Source organism: Hypanus sabinus, chromosome 22 (assembly GCF_030144855.1).
Source record: "Hypanus sabinus isolate sHypSab1 chromosome 22, sHypSab1.hap1, whole genome shotgun sequence".
Classification (NCBI taxonomy): Eukaryota; Metazoa; Chordata; class Chondrichthyes; order Myliobatiformes; family Dasyatidae; genus Hypanus; species Hypanus sabinus.
In genome coordinates this window covers 17,131,089-17,153,294 of record NC_082727.1, presented here as the reverse complement: position 1 = coordinate 17,153,294, position 22,206 = coordinate 17,131,089, and the positions used below count along the sequence as shown (strand labels likewise).

General features: G+C 43.6%; 1 protein-coding gene across 1 annotated transcript in view; it reads right to left on the bottom strand.

Annotated features, from left to right (window-relative positions):
- Positions 1-22,206, bottom strand: part of zfyve27 (zinc finger, FYVE domain containing 27) — a 204,803-nt gene that overhangs the window by 2,045 nt on the left and 180,552 nt on the right. The window contains exons 9-10 of the mRNA XM_059947154.1: positions 6,907-6,953; positions 1,568-1,649 (exon numbers count right to left, since the gene is read on the bottom strand). Coding sequence (XP_059803137.1) covers positions 1,568-1,649; positions 6,907-6,953 — 129 coding nt within the window. The remainder of the gene's footprint in view (positions 1-1,567; positions 1,650-6,906; positions 6,954-22,206) is intronic.

Below are 22,206 nucleotides of genomic sequence, written 5' to 3'. Positions count from 1 at the left end.
TTCTGAGGCTGTGCCCTCTGGTCCTAGACTCTCCCATTATAGGTAATATCGTCTCCACATCCACTCCATACCTTTCAATATTTGATGGGTTTTAATGAGGTCCCCTCTTATTCTTCTAAACGCCAGCGAGTACAGGCCGAGAGTCATCAAACACTCCTCATACATTAACTCTTTCATTACCGAGATACTTCTTGTGTACCTCCTCCGAACCTTTTTAAATGCCTGCACATCTTTTCTAAGTTAAGGAGCCCAAAACAGCTTACAGTACTCCAAGTGCAGTCTGACCAATGCCTTATAAAGCCTCGGCATCACATCTCTGATTTTACATTCTAGTTCTCCTGAAATGAATGCTAGCACTGTATAACACTGAGTCAAAGCTAGGCAGGATTATGAAGAGGGCTTCTGGCACTTTGGTCTTTATCAGTCAGGTCATCATAGTGTGTTTGTTTAGGATGCTGGAGAGGACGTGCTTGGAGTTCTGAGCACAGGTTTGATAATCCTGCTATTGTTAAGATGTTATCAGAGTGGAATGAGTGCAGTAAAGATTTATACAGATGTTGACAGGTCTTGAGGGCCTGAGCTAGAAGGAAATGTTAGATAGCCTGGCATTTTATTCCTTGGAGACTGGGAGGTAATCTTACAGGACAGTATAACTTCATGAAAAGCAGAGATGGACTGAGTGCACTCAGTCATTTTCCCAAGAAAAGGCAATCAAGAACTAGAAGGTTTAAGGTAACGGGAAAAATTTCATAGAAATCAGAGGGGGAGTTTTTTTTTTAAACAGAAAGTATTGTATCTATTTGGAATGTGCTGTCTGAGGAAGTAGTTGAAGCTGTTCTGGTCATCTGCCTGGAGGAAAGACATCAATAAGATTGAAAAAGTACAGAGAAAATTTACCAAATTGCTGTCAGTAAATTGAGGACTTCAGTTATAGGGAAAGGTTCATAGGAGAATGAGGGGAGATTTGAAAAAGGTATATAAAATTATGAAGGGTGTAGATAGGGTAAATTGCAAGCAGGCTTTTTCCACTGAGGTTGGGTGACACTAGAATTAGAGGTCATGGGGTAAAGTTGAAAGGTGAACTACTTAAGAGGAACATGAGGGAAAACTTTCTTCAGACAGAGGGTGGTGAGTGTGGACCGAGCTGCCAGCGGAAGTGGTGGATGCCAGTTCGCTTTCAACATTTCAGAGAAGCTCAGATCAGTACATGGTTGGGAGGGTTATGAAGGGCTATGGTCCAGGTGCGGGTCAATAGAAGTAGGCAGAATAACAGTTCAGCACAGACCACATGGGCCAAAGGAACTTTTAAGTGCTGTAGTAATCTATGACCCTTCTGTACTCTCTCTGGCAGTTACATGAGGGTCATTTAAAAGTCTTAGATAGACATGTGGATGAAAGGAAAATGGACTAAGTGGAAGGGAAATGTTAAGATTGATCTTGTAGATTAAAAGGTTGGCAGAACATCATGGCCCATAGGGCCTGTTTTGTGATGTACTAGTCTGTGTTCTAAACTATCAAAAATCAAGAAAAATGTACAGGACAAGAACAATAGCAAGACTAATATTACCAGTGGCTCCCATTGATGACTTGGGGACTTTGTATGAACAACATCTTGAGCAGTAGCTGTTTCCACAATTGCTGCAATTACGCTATGCACACAGGAAAGAAAAAATGTGATGGTCAGAGAATGTATAAAAAGAACATTAACAAACAAGACACAGCCCACAGAATGTAATCTACAACTGCACTGTCATATGCAACACAAGCTATTGATACACAGTTAGTACACTGGATTAAATCTGTTTATAAAAAGTTTAAATACACTCAGTGGCTCCTTTTTAGATATACCTGTAATATGCAAATATCTAATCAGCCAACCACATGCAGCAACTCAATGCATTAAAGCCTGCAGAGATGGTGAACAGGTTCAGTTGTTCAAATCAAACATCAGAATGCAGAAGAATGGAATGATTGGTGCCAGATGGGGTGGTTTGAGTATCTCTTCAACTGCTGATCTTCCTAGACTTTCACACACAACAGTCTCTGGAGTTTACAGAGAATAGTGTGAAAAACAAAAAAAAATCCACTGGGTGGCAGTACTGTGGACAAAAACACCTTGTTAGTGAGAGGTTGTAGGAGAATGGTTGTCAGTAAGGCAACAGTAACTCAAATAATCACATTACAATGAGGAGGAGCTAGGAAAACTGGTGTCACTGATTTTTTTTTGACCCAGGTGACTTCTTCGAGTTGGTCCATGAAACAGCTTATTTTCTTCTCTTATGTCTTACTTTTCTTTTCAAGGTGGTTGGGGTTCTGTCAGAGTCCGTGTTCTACAGCTCAAACTATGGTTCTTTGCAAGTGGTATGTCTTCGGTCTGGCTATGTGGCCTGGCACTTCGCTATCTCCAGGAACGGTCTGGAAGATGTATGTCTTCGGGAAGCGGCCCCATAGATGATTCGGTTCTTCGGCAATTTCGCCGACTGAAAGTGGAAGACAGCAACATTGGGACAGCAGGCGATGTGTGCTGCAGTTGGAAGAAGGCCCCTGTGCGTGAGCCATCCCTCTCTCTCTCTCAATGGTGAGTAAAAGCATGTTGGTCCTCGAGTCAGAGGGCTTGGAGAAGTTATAAGGGAGATTGTAACATCGGAACAGTGAGCTGTTGGTCTCCGCTCTCGTTGTTGCAGCAGCGATCTCTCCCTGAGCCTGTCTGAGATATGCAAGTGTTGGGTTATGGACCGTAGTTTTTGTGGAGGTCTGTTTGGGGGCTTTTGCTATTGTTTGCATAGTGGGGAGGGGGGGGGCGGGGAGGTCAGTACTTCTGCTGGCACAGGTGGGGAGAGGGGGAAGGGTCGATGCTCCGGCTGCTGCTTGTGCGAGGGAAGGGTAGTGGGGCCTTGGAATTCTGATCTTTCATTCTTTGAGGTTTCTTGTTACGTGGCTGTCTGTGATGAGAAAGAGTTTCAGGTTGTAGGCTTTATACATTCTCTGATACTAAATTGAACTATTTCAGTAACAGTGGTGTGCAGAAGAGCATCTCTGATCACACATGTCGAATCTTGAATTGGATGGGATACAGCAGCAGATCACCTTGAACATCCAATCAGTGGCCACTTTATCAGATACAGGAGGTTTCCAGTAGAGAAGCCACTGAGTGCAAGCAGTTTAAGCTAAACTATAAGATATCTATAGGGCAGTAAAAAGCAGTAACAGGTTCACCCTTCTACCACCACACAGGAGTATTAAACAGCAGTGTTCCCAGCTGATATGCAGTAATATTAAACAGTGATAACTGATTTATCCATCATATTATTTTTAATATTAAGTTAATGAACAAGGAAATTACCAAAGAACACGTGCATGGATGGATGGTGTTAACACTGAGAGGCAGAACCCTAAAAAGGACAGTAGATAGGCCCGTAAAGAGAGCTTTTAACACATTGGCCTCCATAAATCAGGGGACTAAGTACAGGAGTTGGGATGTTATGTTTTAGTTGTACAAGACTTAGACAAGGTCTCATTTCAAGTATTGTGTGCAGTCCTGGTCACCGACCCACTGAAAAGATATTAATAACTTTGAACAAGTGCAAAAAATTACAAGGAATTTGCTGGAACTTGAGGACCTGAGATTTAGGAAAAAGTTGAATATGGTAGGACTTTACTCCCTTGTGCGTAGGAAAATGGGGGGGAGGTTTGATAGAGGCAAACAAAATTATGAGGGTTATGGAGAGGATGAATATTTATAGGCATTTTCCCCTCAGGCTGGGTGAGACTAGAACAAGAGGCACAAGTTAAGGGTAGAAGATGAAATATCCAAGGGGAGTCTGAGGGGAACTTCTTCATACAGAGGGTAGTGCAAGTATGGAATGAGTTGCTAGAGGAGGTGGCAGATGCAACACTTAAGAGAAGTTTGGATAGATACATGGATGAGAGGGTTTGGAGGGATGTGGTCCAGGTATAGGTAGATGGGACTAGGCAGAAGATTGTGTCAGCATGGACCAGATGGGCTGAAGGGTTTGTTTCTCTGCTGAAGTGCTCAATTACTCTATTACAGTTGTTACTTTCATTGCTAACATTGAAATTCCTGAATTAATACAGATAGATAAAGGAAGATCTTGACACGTCCAAGGCTTTTCTGCCTTCATGACATTCAACCCCACGGCCGGGTATCTGATTTCAATCCAGGAGCTCTGGTGAGACGCGGAAGAGCCATCAGGTCGGTTACAGGTATGAACAGAATACTTCTGCAAGAGACCGAGGAAGTGAGAGCGGACTGGCAGGGGGCCAGGACCAGTCCACTCAGGATTAGGCAGCACTCCTTGTGGTTGGTGAGCTGACGCCAACAATAATATGGATATGTGTACAGTACACTTTCAAAAGTGTGAGACGAGGGGGAGCAGAAATGCTGGAAATTCCAGGTGCGAAGCTGGGAAAATTGCCCGAGGGGAACAGATAGTTGTCTACTTTACTGGAAAAAGGCTTGGGTCCAGTTCAGGTGACGTGTGGGCCTCCCAGTGAAGTGTGAATCAAATTGGGGGTTAAAGTCATTCTCTATCCCATCGTTCTCAAGCTGGTAAGAGCCATAGAATGATACAGTAACTAGTCCGTGCTGAACAAGATACCCACCTAAGCTAGTCCTATTTATCCAGTGCTTGACCTGTATTTTTCTAAACCGTTCCTATCTATATAATTACCTAAATGCTACAATTGAACCCGCTGCAACTACTCTTGCTAGCAGCTCGTTACATATATGCCACACTATCTATGTGAAGAATTGCCCTTTTTAATCCTTCCTCTCTCTTTAAACGCAAGCTCTCCATTTCCTGGTCCCCTTTCTCCTGGAAAAAGAATATGTTAATTCACCCCTCATAATTTCATAAGATCACTCCTCAGTCTCTATGCTCCAAGGAATAAAGCCCAACAGGGCTAACTTCTTCTTATAACTTAGTCCCTTGAGTCGAGATAATATCCTCGTAGATCTTCTCTGTGCTTTTTCCAGCATACTGACATCTTTCCTACTGGCAGGGTGACCAAAACTGAATGTAATATTCCATATTTGGCCTCACTAACATCTTGTACAGCTGCAACCTAACATCCCAACTTTTATTCCCAATGTTCTGACTGATGAAGGCTTGAATGCCAAAAGCCTTCTTCACCACTGTCTATCTGCGGCTGCACTTTCAATCCTACCGTAGTCCAACCACACAGACGCTATTACTAAGAAAGTGCCTCTACTTCCTCGGGAGGATAAAATAGTTATGACATGTCCCCTTAGATCTTCACCCATTTTTATTGATGCACCAAAGAGAGCTTTCTATCCAGATGCACCATAGCTTGGGACGGCAACAACTCTGCCCGTGACCGGAGGAGTTGTGAACACAGTTCAGCACATCACAGAAACCAGCCTCCTCTCCATGGACTGTCTACACTTACCACTGCCTCAAGAAAGCAGCCAAACATAATCAGAGAACCCACCCACCCCCTCCTTTATCATTGGGCAAAAGACACAGAAGCCTGAAAGCACCTATCACCAGGCTCAAGTACGGATACTGTTATAAGACTACTGAACAGTCTGCTAAATGGACTCTGGATTTCACAGTCTATCTCATGATGGCCTTGCACCTTATTATCTGTCTGTGCTGCACTTTCTCTGTAACTGTTACATTTTATTCTGCATTCAGTTATTGTTTTCCTTTGAACTACCTCAACGTACTATGTAAAGAAATGATCTGTATGGATGGCATGGACAACAAGTTCTTTCACTGTACCTCCGTACATGTGACAATAATAAATCAATTAATACTCTGCTTTTTGTTCTTTTGGTTGGCTTCTTCTCGGGGTGGAGGATCACTTGGCAGAGACACAGACAAACAAAATGATGGAGGAACTCAGCGGGTCAGGCACCATCTGTGGAGGGAGACAGACAGAGGAGGTTTTGGGCGAGACCCTTCCCCTGGATCACTAGTGCAAATGAAGGGTCTCGATCCAAAACATCCATCCACCGATACTGCCTGAGCTTGACTTGACTTCCAGTCCTGCGGCGTCTGAGATTACAGATGAGACCAATGTGGGCACTACAGAATCGCCCACTAGGGATGTCCAGTTTGAGCAGTCTATGATATTTTGAGCTTCTTTTGCCATTTACACTAGGCTCCTGACAGCGAGCTTGGGAGTCTCAATGCCATCCTTAATTCTCCCCCACACTGTGAGTGGCCCCGGCATTCCCATGAGTAAACTTGAAGTTTTTCAGCTGTGATCCAGTAATCTGTGTCCTTGAGAGGATTTGGAAAGTCACATTTGTTTCCAGTGTGTGGTGCTGGAGCAAATGAGCATTGTGGTCACTACATGGAAACAAGACCTTCAGCCCAACATCTCTATGCCAGTTAAGGTGCCCATCAATCTGGTCCCATTTGACCTGGGTAGAGTGGATGTGGAAATTCACAGGAATGATCCTGGGAATGAAAGCTTAATATATGAGGAACATTTGATATCTCTGAGACTACACTCAATGGAATTCATAAGGATAATGGGGAATCTCACAAACCTCCCTGATACTAAAAGGTTTGGATAAAGTGGACGTGGCAAGGATGTTTCAGAGTTAAGATTAGCTTTATCTGTCACACGTACATTGATCCATACAGTTCATCCCTTTTAAATCTCGGACATGGTCTCAGCTAAAAGATGGCACATTTATGCGCATGATGAGGGTGAGCCAGGAATTGTGCACTGAGGCTCCTGAGTGGGACTTGAACCTACAACCTTCAGGTGACGAGTGGCCATCTACTGAGCTGTGACCAATACTGCTGAGTAACCACTGTTCTCCGCCACACTTTGCGTAAGTCGAGAAGCATGAATGGCCATCTTTTCACAATGAAGGTGTGAGTCATTTTTTGGGAATAAAATACTCACTCGCTTCTTCAGGACTGAAAATGTGGAGCAGCAGCTGCTACAGTTTCCTGAAATGAGAGGAGGGTGGGCAGTCGTTAGTGAAGAAAAGTGCAGCAAAAACATAAATCAGAAAGCACAGCTATTAAAACAAAGCTTCTTCCACCAGAACTCCGCATTCCTTCGTTGTTATTACAGTCCTGATTACCGCAGCGCGCTCTGGAACAATCATTAAATATTAATTCACTGGAAATGCAGTTCGACACACTCAGTTGCTTGCAGAATTCCTCCGAACAGAAGATCATTGCTAAACCATTTCAATTAAACATCACACAGTTACTTTTGACAAGGAAATTCAGAGAAAAATAACCGGGGCTTTCTCCAGCTATGATAAGTATTGCAGGGGAAAGACAGAGGAGGGCTGGTTAGAATTGTGGCTTTCAAGAGATCGTGTATCTTGGTAGTGACTTATGATGAGCCAATAAATGCTTTCAGTACCTTAACATTCTTCCTAGCAGAGTTTTTGTTTAGATCCCTCAATTCTCATGTCAACTCAGAAGCCATGCTACAGAATCACATGTACACAGAAACATACACTCAATGGCCATTTTATCATGTACCACCTGTACCTATTAAAATGCCCAACGAGTGTATTTTCATAGTCTTCTGCTCCTGTAGTCTATTTGATGTGCCGTGCATTCAGAGATACTCTTCTGCACACCACTGTTGTAATGTGTGGTTATTTAAGCTAATGCGACCTTGAGCCAGGCTGGCCAATCTCCTCTCACCTCTCTCATTAGCAAGGTGTTTTTGTCCACAGAACTGGTGCTCACTGGATGTTTCTTTTGTTTGTCACACCATTCACTGTAAACTTGGAGACCGTTAGGTATGAAAATCCCAGGAGATCAGCAGTTTACGAGGTATTCAAACTGCCCCGTCTGGCAACAACTATTATTCCACAGTCAAAGTCACTCAGATCACATTTCTTCCCCATTCTGATATTTAGTCTGAACAACAACTGAACCTACAGACCATGTCTCTATCTTTCTATTTGTTGAATTGCTGCCACATGATTGGTTGATTAGATATTTGCATTAATGAAGAGTACAAGTGTAACTAATAAAGTGGCCTCTTAAATGAGTCATTTGTGTTAAGAACCAACAAAGACAGAGGATGGGCTGGGAGCAAGTATTGCCACACATTCTGGTGTCAACATGGCATGGCCACGATGCTTGGCAGAACAACATAGAACATAACAAAACAACAAAAGCAGAATTTGACATGAATCCAGATAAAAATGATGATAATCAAAACAAGAAACTGCTCGATATCCGAAATAACAGCAGAAAATGTTGGAAACACACAACAGAACAGGCAGTGATTGTGCAGAGAAAAACAGGCAATGTTTCAGAATGAAGACCCCTTGTCTGTTGGCTGTCAACCTGTAATGTTAACTTTCTTCTCCACATAAAATGGGATCAGGGCGGAAAATCAAAGACCTAGGTCTAATAAAGTGAACAAGGTGAAATGGAGAGAGATAACTGGATGAACTCAGGGCCCAAGCAGCTGACTGGAAAGCCACCAAGAAGGAAATGATTTAAATTTGAAGAGACCAGAAATGGAAGAGAGTAGAGATCTTGTGAGGAACTGAGCTGTATGGGATCATGGGACTGCACATGTGACATCTGGAGTAACCGCAAGGTGGAGCCAGCCATGAAACAGAGGCTCTACCAGCTGAGGTACAAGAAATTCTGCAGATGCTGGAAGTCTTGAGCAACGCACATAGGAGGAACCCAGCAGCCAAGCAACACCAGGCAGGGATGGTCAGCCAAAACTCGATCCTGAATCCTGGAGTCCTTTTGGGCGTTAGAGGATGGGTGTGAGTGAGGAAAGGGTCATGTTTTGGCATTGTTGTTTTGTTGCTTGTTGTGGTCTGTGTTGATCTACTACATTAGTGCCAGAATATGCGGTGACATCTGTAGGCTGCCCTCATACTCAGGCATGTTGCTTGTTAATGCAGATGATGTATTTCACTACATGCTTTAATGTACATGTGATAAATAAATTTGAATCTGAATGAATGGTTCCTGGCCTGAACCATAACAGTTAGTTTCCCTCCACAGATGCTGCCTGACCTGCTGAGTTCTTCCAGCACGTTTGTGCATGTAGCTCCACCAGCTGTATCTCAGTGTTGGTGATGTCATGGACCGCAATTACATTAGAAAAAAATGGATCATTTCACCTTAACTGGACTCCATTCTAATATCCGAGGAAATCTGCAGATGCTGGAAATTCAAACAATACACACAAAATGCTGGTGGAACACAGCAGGTCAGGCAGCATCTATAGGGAGAAGCACTGTTGACGAAGGGTCTTGGCCCGAAATGTCGACAGTGCTTGTCCTTATAGATGCTGCCTGGCCTGCTGCGTTCCACCAGCATTTTGTGTGTGTTGTTTTCATTCTAATATGTTTACCTGCCCCAAAAACTGATGGAGAGTCTTATATGTAGCTTTGGCTTGGAACTTCTGTAATCAACAACACAAGCGATTCTGCAGATGCTAAATATCCAGAGTAATGCACACAAAATTCTGGAGGAACTCAGTGGGTCAGGCAGCATCTATGGAAAGGAATATGGTTGACGATTTGGGCTGAGACTCTGGTTCCTCCAGCACTTTATGTGTGTTCCTTAATCAATGTCTCCAACTAAACAAACCACTAAGCATAACTCGGCAAAAGACTGAACAATTAACGGTAAAATGTACTGCATTTTTCCTCTCATTGATTTGCAGAACATTTTCACACTGAATGCAAAGGAAATCCTGCCTCCCTGATACACCCACCTTACAAACATCTCCGCACATTTAATTAATGCTGTGGCAATGGAACTATTCAGAAAGAGAGATTACTCTTGTCAAACAGTTATTGACCACAAGTGACCTAAACATTTTAAATCGAATTAGAACTAAAAATAGTAAAACTGTCCTGCCCACTGCTCCATTCCTTTTCACCCACTATTACGCATCGTTTCACTCCTTCCCAAAAGAAAACATTAGAAGTTAGCTTTTAAAACCACAGAAATCTCACCACTGTTCTCTCCTGTCTCCTTCATCACAGTTCAGTCCATCACAGGGAAAACCCAACTCTTGAGCACACTTCCAAGAAGTGCTGCCACCAGAAAACAGCATCCATCAACAAGGACCCCCACCATCCAAGCATGCTCTCTTCTCACTGCTGCCACTGGGAAACAGGTACAGGAGCCTTAAGTCCCACACCACCAGGTTCAAGGACAATTACCCTCTAACCAACAGGCTCCTGAATAGGTAACTTCACTCACCTCAACTCTAAACTGATACTTCAACCTATAAACTCACTTTCAAGGATTCTATAACATATAACAATTACAGCACGGAAACAGGCCATCTCGGCCCTTCTAGTCCGCGCTGAACTCTTCTCTCACCTAGTCCCACCGACCTGCACTCAGCCCATAGCCCTCCATTTCTTTCCTGTCCATATACCTATCCAATTTTTTTTTAAAATGACAAAATCAAACCTGCCTCTACCACTTCTACCGGAAGCTCGTTCCACACAGCTACCACTCCGAGTATTCTATTATTTATTAATTATCGCTTTTTTTGTATTTTCACAATTTGTCTTTTGCGCACTGGTTGTTTTTTTAGTTTTTGTGTATAGTTTTTCATTTATTCTATTGTACTTAGAATGCCTATTAGAAAGTGACATATATGTACTCTGATATAAAGTTACTTTGAACTTTACCCATTTTAGACAAAAGGTGGTAAAGAAGGTGCATGACATGCTTGCCTTCACTGGTCGGGACATTGAGTAGAGGAGTCAGAAAGTTGTGCTTCAGTTATATAAAGCTTTAGTCAGAACGCATTTGGAGTATTGTGCGCAGTTCTGGTTTCCCCCTTTCAGGAAGGATGTGGAGACTGTGAATAGAATGCAGAGAACAGGGGCAGCATTATAGCACAGTGGTTAGCTGAACGCTTTGCGGCGCCAACAATCGGGGTTCTGTTCCTGCCGCTGCCTGTAAGGAGTTTATATATTCTCCCTGTGACCGACCGCGTGGGTTTCCCCTCACACTCCAGATGTACGGTTAGGGTTACTCATTTGTTGGCGCCAGAAGCCTGGTGACAATTGAGGCCTCCAGCACAATCTCGGACAGTGTTAGCTTTGGTTAAAACTATACGTTTCATTGTATATTTCAATGTTTTGATGTACATGTGGCAAATAGAGCTAGTCTTTCACTTTAAGTAAAGGATGCTGCCTGGATTAGAGGGTATGAACTACATAGAAAGGATAGCCAAACTTGGGTTGTGCTTCCTAGAGTGATGGAAGCTGAGGGGAGATTTTTAAGATTACAAGAGGCATAGATAGTGTAAACAGTCAGAACCCTTTGCCCCAGGGTAGAAATTTCAAGTACTAGAGGACATGCTTTTAGGTTATGGGGACATTTAAAGGTGATGTGACGCAGACAGTGCTTAGTGCCTGGAATGGGTTACTGGGGGGTAGAGATGGAAGCAGACAGTTTGGCAGAGTTTAAGAGTTGGGACATGGGTATGAAGGGATGGTAGAATATGGGTGGCATAGAGGAGGGGGATGTTAGTGTAACTTGGCAACAAGACTGGCACAGATATTGTGGGCCCAATTGCCTTTCCATTGCTGTACTATGTCCCACGTTTGATGGAAATATTTTCAAGTGCTCTTGGAGCTAAACAAAATCTTACAACTCACAACCTCAAGTGGTCTCACTGTCAGAGATGGTACAGCACTGACTTCACATCCCGAGTACTTGCTCTCTTCTCCGATGTTGACTGTAAGATGGTATTAGCCCAGAAGACTAAGATAAAACATTCACCCCACCAGTTTCCCTCTAAAGAAGTCAAGCAAGGAGGAAGGATGCTGGTATTTGGTTTATTATTTTCATATGAAACGAGATATAGTAGGAAGCTCTTTTTTTGTGTGCTATTTAGACAGTCCATACACAAGTACATCAATGTAAATTCCCAGTCATTTTTATGCCATGGACCCCTACCATGGACCTAGGGTGGGAACCCCTGTGGTAGAACTTAGAACATTACAGCACAGTACAAACCCTTCAGCCCATAATGTTGTGCCAACCTTTTTACCTACTCTAAGATCAATCTAATCCTTCCTCCTACATAGTCCTCCATTTTTCTATCATCCATATGCCTGTCTAAAAGTTTCTTAAATGACCCTGTGTATCTGCCTCTACCACCACTCCTGGAAGCACATTCCATGCACCCAACACTCTCTGTGTAAAAACCTAGCTATGATATCCCCTCTATACTTCCTCCACTCTTGTTAAAATTAGGCACCCTTGTATTAGCTATTTCCGCCATCTGAAAAAGTCTTTGGCTGTCCACTCTAATCAATGCCTCTTATCATCTTGCACATCTCTATCAAATCGTGTCTCATCCTCCTTCACTCCGGAGAGAAAAGCTTTAGCTCACTCAACCTATCCAGTCAAGACAAAGTAAGGCAGGATGCAGAATGCAGTGTTGCAGTTACAGAGAAAGTGCAGTGCAGATTGATAAATATGATGCAAGGGCCACCACAAGGTAGATTGGGAGGTCAAGCATTCACTTTTAGCATAAGAGAGGTCAGTTCAAGAGACTTGTGGCAGCAGGGTAGAATCTTGAACAACAGACACAAAGTGCTGCAGGAACTCAGCAGGTCAGGCAGCATCTATGGAGGGAAATAAACAATCAACATTTTGGCTGAGACCCTTCATCATGACTGGAAAGGAAGGGAGAAGAAGCCAGAATAGGGGGGAAAGGACAGAAGCTGTCCTTGAGCCTGGTGGAACACACTCTCAGGATTTTGTATCTTCTGCCCGACAGGAGAGGAGAGAAGACAGAATCAATGGGTATACCCAACTATGGCATGCCTCATTATGTTGCTGAAGCATGCATTTACTCAGCCATGTCCTCTAAAATGAGCCCTAAGCTGTCAATCTCCTCCCCCACAGGGCAGAGTTCACCCATCAAGGCAGAGCAGATAATACTCACTAAATTACAGTCACACCAACCCATGGCTACGTTATCTCCTGGGCTGGCCAGGGCATGTAGTAGTTAAATTACCAGACTGGATTAGCAATGTAGAATCCTGAGTCCGAAGCTTGCCATGGATGCAGTGGGATTTGAAAAATAAACCTAGTCTTTAGTAATACTGACCACGAAACCACTGGATTGTCATTAAAAAACCATATGGCTTTCTGATGCCCTGCAATCTTTCACCAGTCTGGCCCATAAGTAACACCAGACGCACAGTATTGTGGTGGACTGGGAAGCCACTCCGTTTAGAGGGAGTTGGGAATGGACAATTAACACTCACCGTACAACAATGTTGCATCCTACAAAATGAGGTTAAATTGCCTCAGGAGAATGACTGGAGGGTCTCATCCACATGAAAAAGATAATTTTTGATTGACCTGAAGGTCACTCATTACTTTCAACATCAATCTGCATTTACTGCAACACTGCAAAGCTTTCATAAAAGCGGATAACAAGAACCGAAGGGCTTGGCTGTGCACTAAATAAGGTCTTAAAGAGAGAGGTGTGGAGAGGTTCAAAGAAGCAATTAGGGTACAGATGGTGCTCAGGATGTGGAAACAAGGTGGGTAGAATCTGAGGCCAGTCTGAGATATCCAGGTGAGAGCCAGCTTGGGTTACTGAGACATGTATATCACTTCAAAGGGGAGATTGTCTTCTCTGTAGGGTAGGAGTATAAAGAGACTTTAGGTTTCAGCTGAGGAGGAGTTTTAAAGGGGATCTGAGAGTGGTTACACAGAGAGTGGGCACACTGCCAAAGGAGGTAATGTAAACAATTATGTAATCACTATGTTTAAGAGGCACTTTAATATGCAAGACACATACAATAATGGATATCCTAATGCGGGCAAATGGGATTAGGGTGGAGGTGCATGGACACTGCAGCCCTGCTTCCATGCTGGGTAACTCTGTGAGATTCTTCATGCCTTTTTACTGTTGCATTCCTCTCCGAATCTTAGTGAGATTTGTTTCCAGTCAAAGCCCATTGATGAGCAGTGAGTAATTACACCTTCATCAATGAAGCACCTCCTCAGGTCAGAACCACCAGCACTGAAGGTGAGTATCTGCTGCTACAGCTTATAATTCTTTACTATTTATTCACTGACTTAGAGATACAGCTCAGTGACAGAACGTTCTGACTCAGCAAGCCTGCACTGCTCAATTACACCCCCGTGATCAATTAACCTGCTGGCCCATACATTTCTGGGATGTGGGAGGAATTCCACGCGGTCACAGGGAGAACGTACAAGCTTCTTGCAGATAGCAGTGGGAGTTGAATCTGGATCACTGGTGCTAACCACTACACTACTTACTGCCCGTTACGCCGCTGGCATTTAGGGCAGCAATGAAGGTCCTCCATCTCTGTCGCACACAGCTATAGGAAGATTCTTCATTGCTGGTTCCTTTTTTTGACAAGTCAGGGTTGTTAGCCCTGAGCTGAACCCCTGGATCTGGAGAACTGGTGTAGCACTCTTAGTCTGGCCTTTACCCTTTGAACTGTTTGGTATGGGTGGCCCTAACAAGAGCCAAAGCACAAGGAGCTTAGAAAAACAGACGGCTATGGGTAACCCTAGGTAATTTCTAAACTAAGTACATGTTCGGCACAGCATTGTGGGCCAAAGGGCCTGTATTGTGCTGTAGGTTTTCTATGTTTCTAAGGCCCTGACTGCAGCCAACATAATGATCTCCAGGTCATTGAGGCAAGCAAGCCTCCGAACCCTACGTCAAGGCTGTGGTTGTCTTGGAGGAGTTCTACACTACCATGCCACCTAAATTCACAGGCACTTGGTGGAGATGCTGAGAATGAGCCCAAGACCTCATACATGTAAAGCATGCATTCTCTCACTAAGCTACATCCCCATTCCACATTCAACTTACACCAACTTCAGCAGAGTAAAATCCTAATGGATCAACACACAATCTGCTGGAAAGGGGTGTAACAGAATTGTTTTAGTCACAACCCCGCATCAGAATTCCACTCAACCCCTCAAGTTCCTCCAGCAGATGGCTTGTTACTCTTAGGATTCCGGCATCTGGTGTCTCTGTTGTCTCCAGCTCCAGCAGGAACCCGGCATTTTGTCACAAGTTTCAACACCAGCAATCAGTGCTCCCTCATTAACTAGTTCCTGCATTGTTACACAGGAGTATCCTTCAACTACACAAGTCCACCCACTGCTGGGGCTCGGGTAGACGCACTTTGCCATATCAGCCATGACGTCCTCTCCTCTCATTCATTTCCCAGAGAACAGTATCCTCATTTCTGAATCAGAGGTTGTGTGTTCAGGCCTTCGTTTCATTTTTTAAAATCTTTTGTATTAATTATTATTGAAGATTAACAAAAAATACATTAAGGTAATCAAGTCAATATGTCATTATGTACAATGAAAAATAAAATTAGCAAATAACTGATTAACAAAGTTAAGCAATGTATCAATAATAAGAAAAATAAAATATTAAGAATTTTTTTTGAAAGAAAGGAAAAAAGAAACCCTACTAAGAAAAAAAACCTACTAACTTAAAAAAACTGGGGAAAAAAACCCATTTGGAGCACAACCCCGGAGCTATACATCATGCAAGCTTCCATAGAAGAAAGACATCAATCTGCCAACTCAAATCCATTTAAACAAAAATCAGAAGGAAACCATATTAATTAACTCAAATCAGATGATAGTAGTGGGCAAATGAACCCCACCTTTTCTCAAAATCAAATTCAGGATCAAAAGTTCGACTTCTGATTTTCTCCAAACTGAGACACGGCATCACCTGAGAGAACCATTGTATCAAAGCAGGAGCAGAAGCATCTTTCCTTTTCAACAAAATAGCCCTTCTGGCCAATAATGTAACGAGTGCAATTACATGTTGAGAAATACCATGAATATATTGAGGGTTCAGGCCTTCCTACGTGACCTGTGCACAACTGCTGAGAGTAACCCTACACAGTTGGATGATGCACTTCAGATGGAAAATTAAACTGCACTGGCTTGTCCATTCTGTCATTGCTTTGAGTGCCAGGGAAGCGATTGCCAGTGCAGTTCCGTCATTCAGCATCATCAAAACAGGTAATCTGGTCACTCATATTGTGGGTTCTTGCTGTGTATATTCCTAACAAATGTCACTTCACTAAATACACCTTTAAGTATAGCGCTTAGGGGCATCCTCAAAGGGATGCAGAAACTGCTTTTGCTTTATGTTTTAAAAAAACATTAACAATCTTTTTATGCAACCCCCTCCCCCCTGCAAAACACACAGATGCTTTGTGACCCAGTGAGTTTCTCCAGCAGACTGTGCGTTGCCTCATTTGGACCTGGTTCTGCTGAAGTTGGTGGAAGTCAAATGTATAACTGGGATGTAGCTTTTAAAACAAAAATCAGTGTATCCAAACAACTTTTAGTTGCCAGATGTCCCATTTCCTGCCTCCAAGGTCAGCTGGGAAAAGTTTCACCAGCAAGAGAAAATCTGCAGATGCTGGAAATGCAAGCAACACACTTCACCAATCAGGTCTCAGAGTACCAAAGAGATCCTACAGCGCAGAATGGGTTAACAGTAGATTGCGGTTGTGTCAGTATCATATTCTTCCCTGCTGAATACTAGATATCCCAAATGATAACTCAGAGGAGGAGAAATCTGCAGCAAATTGCTTTTCCAGATGTGACAGGATAGGTAACTTGTTTAGATTACAAAAGCTTTGTCTGTTTAATGTGACTCAGATTAAGGTTCTCAACAACACTTTTGCTGAACAAGCAAAATGCACCGAGGTTACCAAAACACAGGTCAGCAAGGAGTTAGGTCACATCCCTGAGCGAAATGGCAAATGCGTTAAGCCCTCTTTCAGATGTTGAAACAATTCTTGCACATGGCAGAAGTTGACATTTGTCGATTCCAGCTTCATCAATTTCTTCCCCAACAAAAAAAAATTAAGAGAACTTCATTTGGTTGGAATTGCCTGGTAACAGTAAGACTAAATAAATGTCATAAGAAGAAACAACATGTGATGATGGACATAAACAGAAGTGATTCTGCAGATGCTGGAAATCCAAAGTAACGCATGCGAAATGCTGGAGGAATTCAGCAGGTCAGGCAGCAACTACGGAAAGGAATAAACAGTTGACGTTCAAGGCTAAGACTTGATGAAGGGAACCAAGAAAGATCTCCAATGAAGATCCTGATTAAGGATCTTGGTCCAAAATGTCAACTGTTTATTCCTTTTGATAGGTGCTGTTTGCCTTCCTGAGTTCCTCCAGCATTTTGTGAGTATTGATTGATTTGTCCCAGACATTTTAGGGAGGTTCTCAAATTGAAAGGGTTATAATCTCAAGATGCTTTTCAGTATTTGATACCTTTACCTAGTAACTGGTAGAGGAGGGAGACAGTCAGCAGCTCAGGTCAGATACAGGAGGAGGGAGGGGTGTCACAGGCAATACTGAAGTTAATAGTAGCTACTCAAGCAGTGGAAGTAGTTACTTAGTACTGAAGCAAGTATAAGATAGAGTGGCTAGGCTGCCTGATTAGTGATCTAGTTGTAACCTTCAAAACCCATGTGCGAAATTTGATTCAAATGATTATATACTTTGGAATTTCAAAAAAAAACGAATACTAACCTCAGAAATAAAAATTCATTGCGTTCATCAGTACTCATCTGTTTACCTGTCTGTGGAGACTGGAAGTGGACGGGGTCCAGTTATCTGCCATTACTAAGATATGATTACGAGAGGACACAGTGTACTCTGCGGAATGTGGTTCACTTGATAGTCGCTGAAGTCATGCAGATAAGGAGAACACAACACCCACCAAGCAGCTCTACATCATCAGTAAGAGTCATAGACTTGCAAGACCCACACTGAACAATGTTTCTTCCTGAGGTCATGAAGAAGGGTTTCGGCCCAAAACATCGACTGTTTGTTCATTTCGACGGATGCTGACTGACCTGCTGAGTTTCTCCAGCATTTTGTGTGCATTGTTATGGATTTCCAGCACCTGCAGAAACTCTTGTGTTTAATGTTTCTTCCCGTCCGTCATCATGTTTCTGAACAGTCCGTGAACCCTACCTTTCAGCTGCACTATTTTTAGTAATGTTATGTCTTTGCACTATACTGCTGCTGCAAAACAACAAATTTCACATCATACAAGACAGTGGTAACAATCCCGATTGTGATGTCATTGGGTGGGACTCCTTTCCTTGCACCATTTACTGCTGACAAGTACCAGAGCAGCAGGGTCACTGATGTAATATTAGGGGGCAATGGGGGAAACTGCTGCACGCTGGCAGTCCAGTATAAACTCTCCACTTCTCAACGCTCCCAGCTGGGCTTGAGGCAAAGTCTGCGCGTGGCAGTATTGTACGGACTGAGTGGCAATGAGCGAACAAGTCGGAAGAGCTGGCAATATATTGGTGTTAAATCGATGCGGCACACAAAATGCTGGAGGATCACGGCGGATCAGGCAGCATCTATGGAGGGGAATAAATAATCAACGCTTCAGGTCGAGACCTTCATCAGGACTGGAAAGGAAGTGGGGGGGCAGAAGCCAGAATAAAAAGGTGGGAGGAGGAGGATTTGTGAGAAGCTGAAAGATGATCGGTAGAAGTAGTAAAGGGCTGAAGAAGAACAGTGGACCACGAGAGTAAGAAATGGAGGAGAGGAAACCAGAGGGAGGTGATGGGCAAGAGGGCAGCCTGTGGGGAATGGAGACAGAGAGAAGACGGGGAGGGGGTGGGAGAAAGTATCGGAAGTTAGAGAAATCAATGTTCATGCTCATGGCATCAGGTTGGAGGCTAGCCAGCTGGAATACGAGGTTGCTCCTTCAACCTGACAGTGGTCTCATTGTGGCAGTAGAGGATGCCATGGACCAACATGTCGGAATGGGAATGGGATGACAATTATAATAGAATCAATACACCCACCCGTAATTACGGGTAATCCAAGCACAGTTTCTCAAAGTCAGGAATGTGTGGGCTCTGGTGGGAGGGCTTCATTCATCAAGGCCATTTCTCCTGAAGGAGAATAAATGTGGCAACTTGAAAAACACTAGTCCCAACACAGTGGACTGGCCAAGTACTCTAGTCTTGAGATAGTTGTGGAAACAACAGCCTCCATCATAGTCCCTTTACACCGACAACGAAACAGCATGGGGGGGGGGGGGCACACAAGAGATTCTGCAGATTCAGCAGGTAAGGCAGCATCTATGGAGAGGAATAAACATTCGATGTTTTTGGTCTGCTATTTATTCCCCTCCATAGACCTGCCTGACCGGCTGAGTTTCTTCAACATTTTCTGAACATTAGGGGAAGGTTTCTGATTTCAGAGGTACCCTGGTGCCTCTCATGTGGACAAGTTACAATACTGAAACAATGTAATGTAGGACCAGGACCAGCTTTACTTTACTGCACAGAGGCTCTGTGACCACGGTAAAGGACTCCTTGTTCAGAGAACCAGCGAATCATTGTCCTGACCTGGGGGAGATACAGGGGACATTTGGCAATGATTCTGTGGGGAGAGAGTGGTGGGTGGATGGGCCAGGGGAACGTGACCCTCTGTGCTTTTAAATTGCCGCTACAGACTAACCCTCTGCAATCTAACCTGTTTTCAATCTAGACCACTTACACTGGATTATAAATCAAAAACTCTGTCAGATCAGAACCACTTGTTTTTAATATATCATATTAAATTTAATAGCAAATCCTCATGACACCAACCCTAAAATATTATAAAGCAGTAACGTTTTAAGCTCCTTGTCTCTGGTGAGCATTTAATTGTGCTCCATAGAGCTACAAAGACTGCGTCTGAACCTCTAAGTCCACACTTCCATTCATGTGCAGATCTATAGCTACCGGCCTTCAGAGCAGAGGCGCCACAGCCTCCCCAGTCAACAGTGCTCAACCCCACCCCCACCCCCACTATGGGTGGACATAAAAGATTCCCTGCCACTATTTTGAAAGAGCACTGGATTCCTGCTCGATGTGCTCACCAATGCTTAAACCACAAGCAACACTTTTTTTTAGAGCAGTCAGATTATCTGGTCATTATCTCTCTGTGATCTTGGTTTGCACAACCTAGCCACCACATTATATTTCAGCAGGGACTGTACTTGGAAAAAATTAAGCGCTTTGTTGACCTTAGAGCACCTCAGCACAGATCCAGGTTGCCAAAATCACAAGATAAATGGAAACAAGTTCATTCCCCACCCTTATCCTGATTCATCTCAATAGTGACTGACGCTGTATATTACGGATTTATATAATCTTAAGAATGGTGCTTCCCGAAACCTGAGCTTTAGTGTTCTAGTGGGACTAGAGGGTCTTGGAGGTTAAGGTAGAGAGAAGACAGGGAGGAGAAAAAAATCAAGGGAGAACATGGTGGGGAGAGAGGGTGGTGGGGGCAGGGAGAGGTGGGAGGAAGTAAAGGGAGGGTGGAAGAGAGAGAGGAATGAGGGTAAAAAACATGTGAGCTTGAGGGGGAAGGCAGTGGGGGAAGTACAAGCAAATAATGTAAGGTCTGAAGGAAGTTCAGCTATCTAATAAGTTTTAAATCCACAATACAGAACTGATTACATGTATTCCAAGCCTTCTTCCTATCCAGAGCAGCTGCGTTTTCCATCTCTGGCTGAACACTTTCCAACATGTTAATAAAACATTAGCAAGCACAAAATTATAAAACGCAAATAAAAACGTTAACAGGCAAAACGTTTCAGCATTCCTTGACTTCTCCTTGGATGGCCATTGTTTTGGGTTAGATCTCAGCCACTACTGTAATATAAAGAGTGATGTATGTCCAGCGCTAGGAAGGTGGAGTTGCAGGGAAGAAATGGTGGGGAACACTCACAACTGCTGGTCCTTTTTGCTAAGACAAGATTAAGGTGGAAGGACACTTAAGGTTTGTCTGGGCTTTATCCACATCAAGCATGACGACAGTTTCTGGCCCACTGATATAAATCTATTCAATGGTCTCCTAGTACAATGAAATTAACCTCACATCTATGGAGGGGAATGGATAGTCTCCCATTCATATCCCTCCACCAATGCTGTCTGACCTGCTGAGTACTCCACCATTTTGTATGTGTTACTCTCTTTTTATTGGTTCTTTAAGTTTGTCATACCTGGGAGGGGCAATGGTGGGGATAAGCGCCCACTAACTATTAAATGCTCCCAGTGGCATGCCTCTCAAATAGCCTGACAACCAAGTGCAGCTCTTGGCCTCACAGGAGAAGGGGCACAGGCAGGTTACTGGCACCTTAAAACTAGTAGCTTCGGGCAGATGGGGCTCATCAGCCATGGTTGGCAGCTCATCTAGGAGAAGGAAAACTCTTAATTTCGAATCTCCACGACCTTATGGCTGGACTCCCTAAGGTTGCCCTACACTGAGTTCAACACTGACGAGTAACTTCTGAAACATCACTGGCGCCAAACTGTATCCTTCTCTGACGTTCCTTTGTAGTCATCAGCCACATGAAGAGGGGGAGCTTCCTGTATGGGCAATAGCTTGTTCTCCTTATCATACTGCCCTGGTTTGCATACAGGTGGTGCTGCACCAACAGTGTAGGTGGCTAAGATGCAAGATGCATGGCTGACCACAGCTTGGCATTCAATACTATCATCCCCTCAAACCAATCAGTAAGCTTCAAGACCTAGACCTCAATACCACCTTGTATAACTGGACCTTCAATTTCCTCACTTGCAGACCCCAGCCAGTTTGGATTGGCAACAACATCTCCTCCACAATCTTCCTCAGTACAGGTGCACCACAAGGCTGTGTGCTTAGCCCCCTGCTCTACTCGCTTTACACATGACTGGGAGACTAATCACAGCTCCAATGCCATATTTAGGTTTATTTACGGCCCACTGTCATGGGCTAAATCAAAGGTAGTGGTGAATCGGCATGTAAGACGGAGATTGAAAATCCGGCTGAGTGGTGCCACAACAACTTCTCACTCAATGTCAGCAAGACCAAGGAGTTGATTATTGACTTCAGAAGAAGGAAACTAAAGATCTATGAGCCAGTTCTCATTGGGGGATCAGAGGTGGAGAGGGTCAGCAATTTTAAATTCCTTGGTGTTATCATTTCAGAGAATTTCCCCTGGGTCTAGCATGGCAATGCCTCTACTTTCTTCAAAGACTGTGAAGATTCAGCATGTTATCCAAAACACTGACAAACTTCTATAGATGTGTGGTGGAGGGTAAATTGACTAGCTGCATCACAGCCTGGTATGAAAACACCAATATCCTTGAATTGAAAAGCC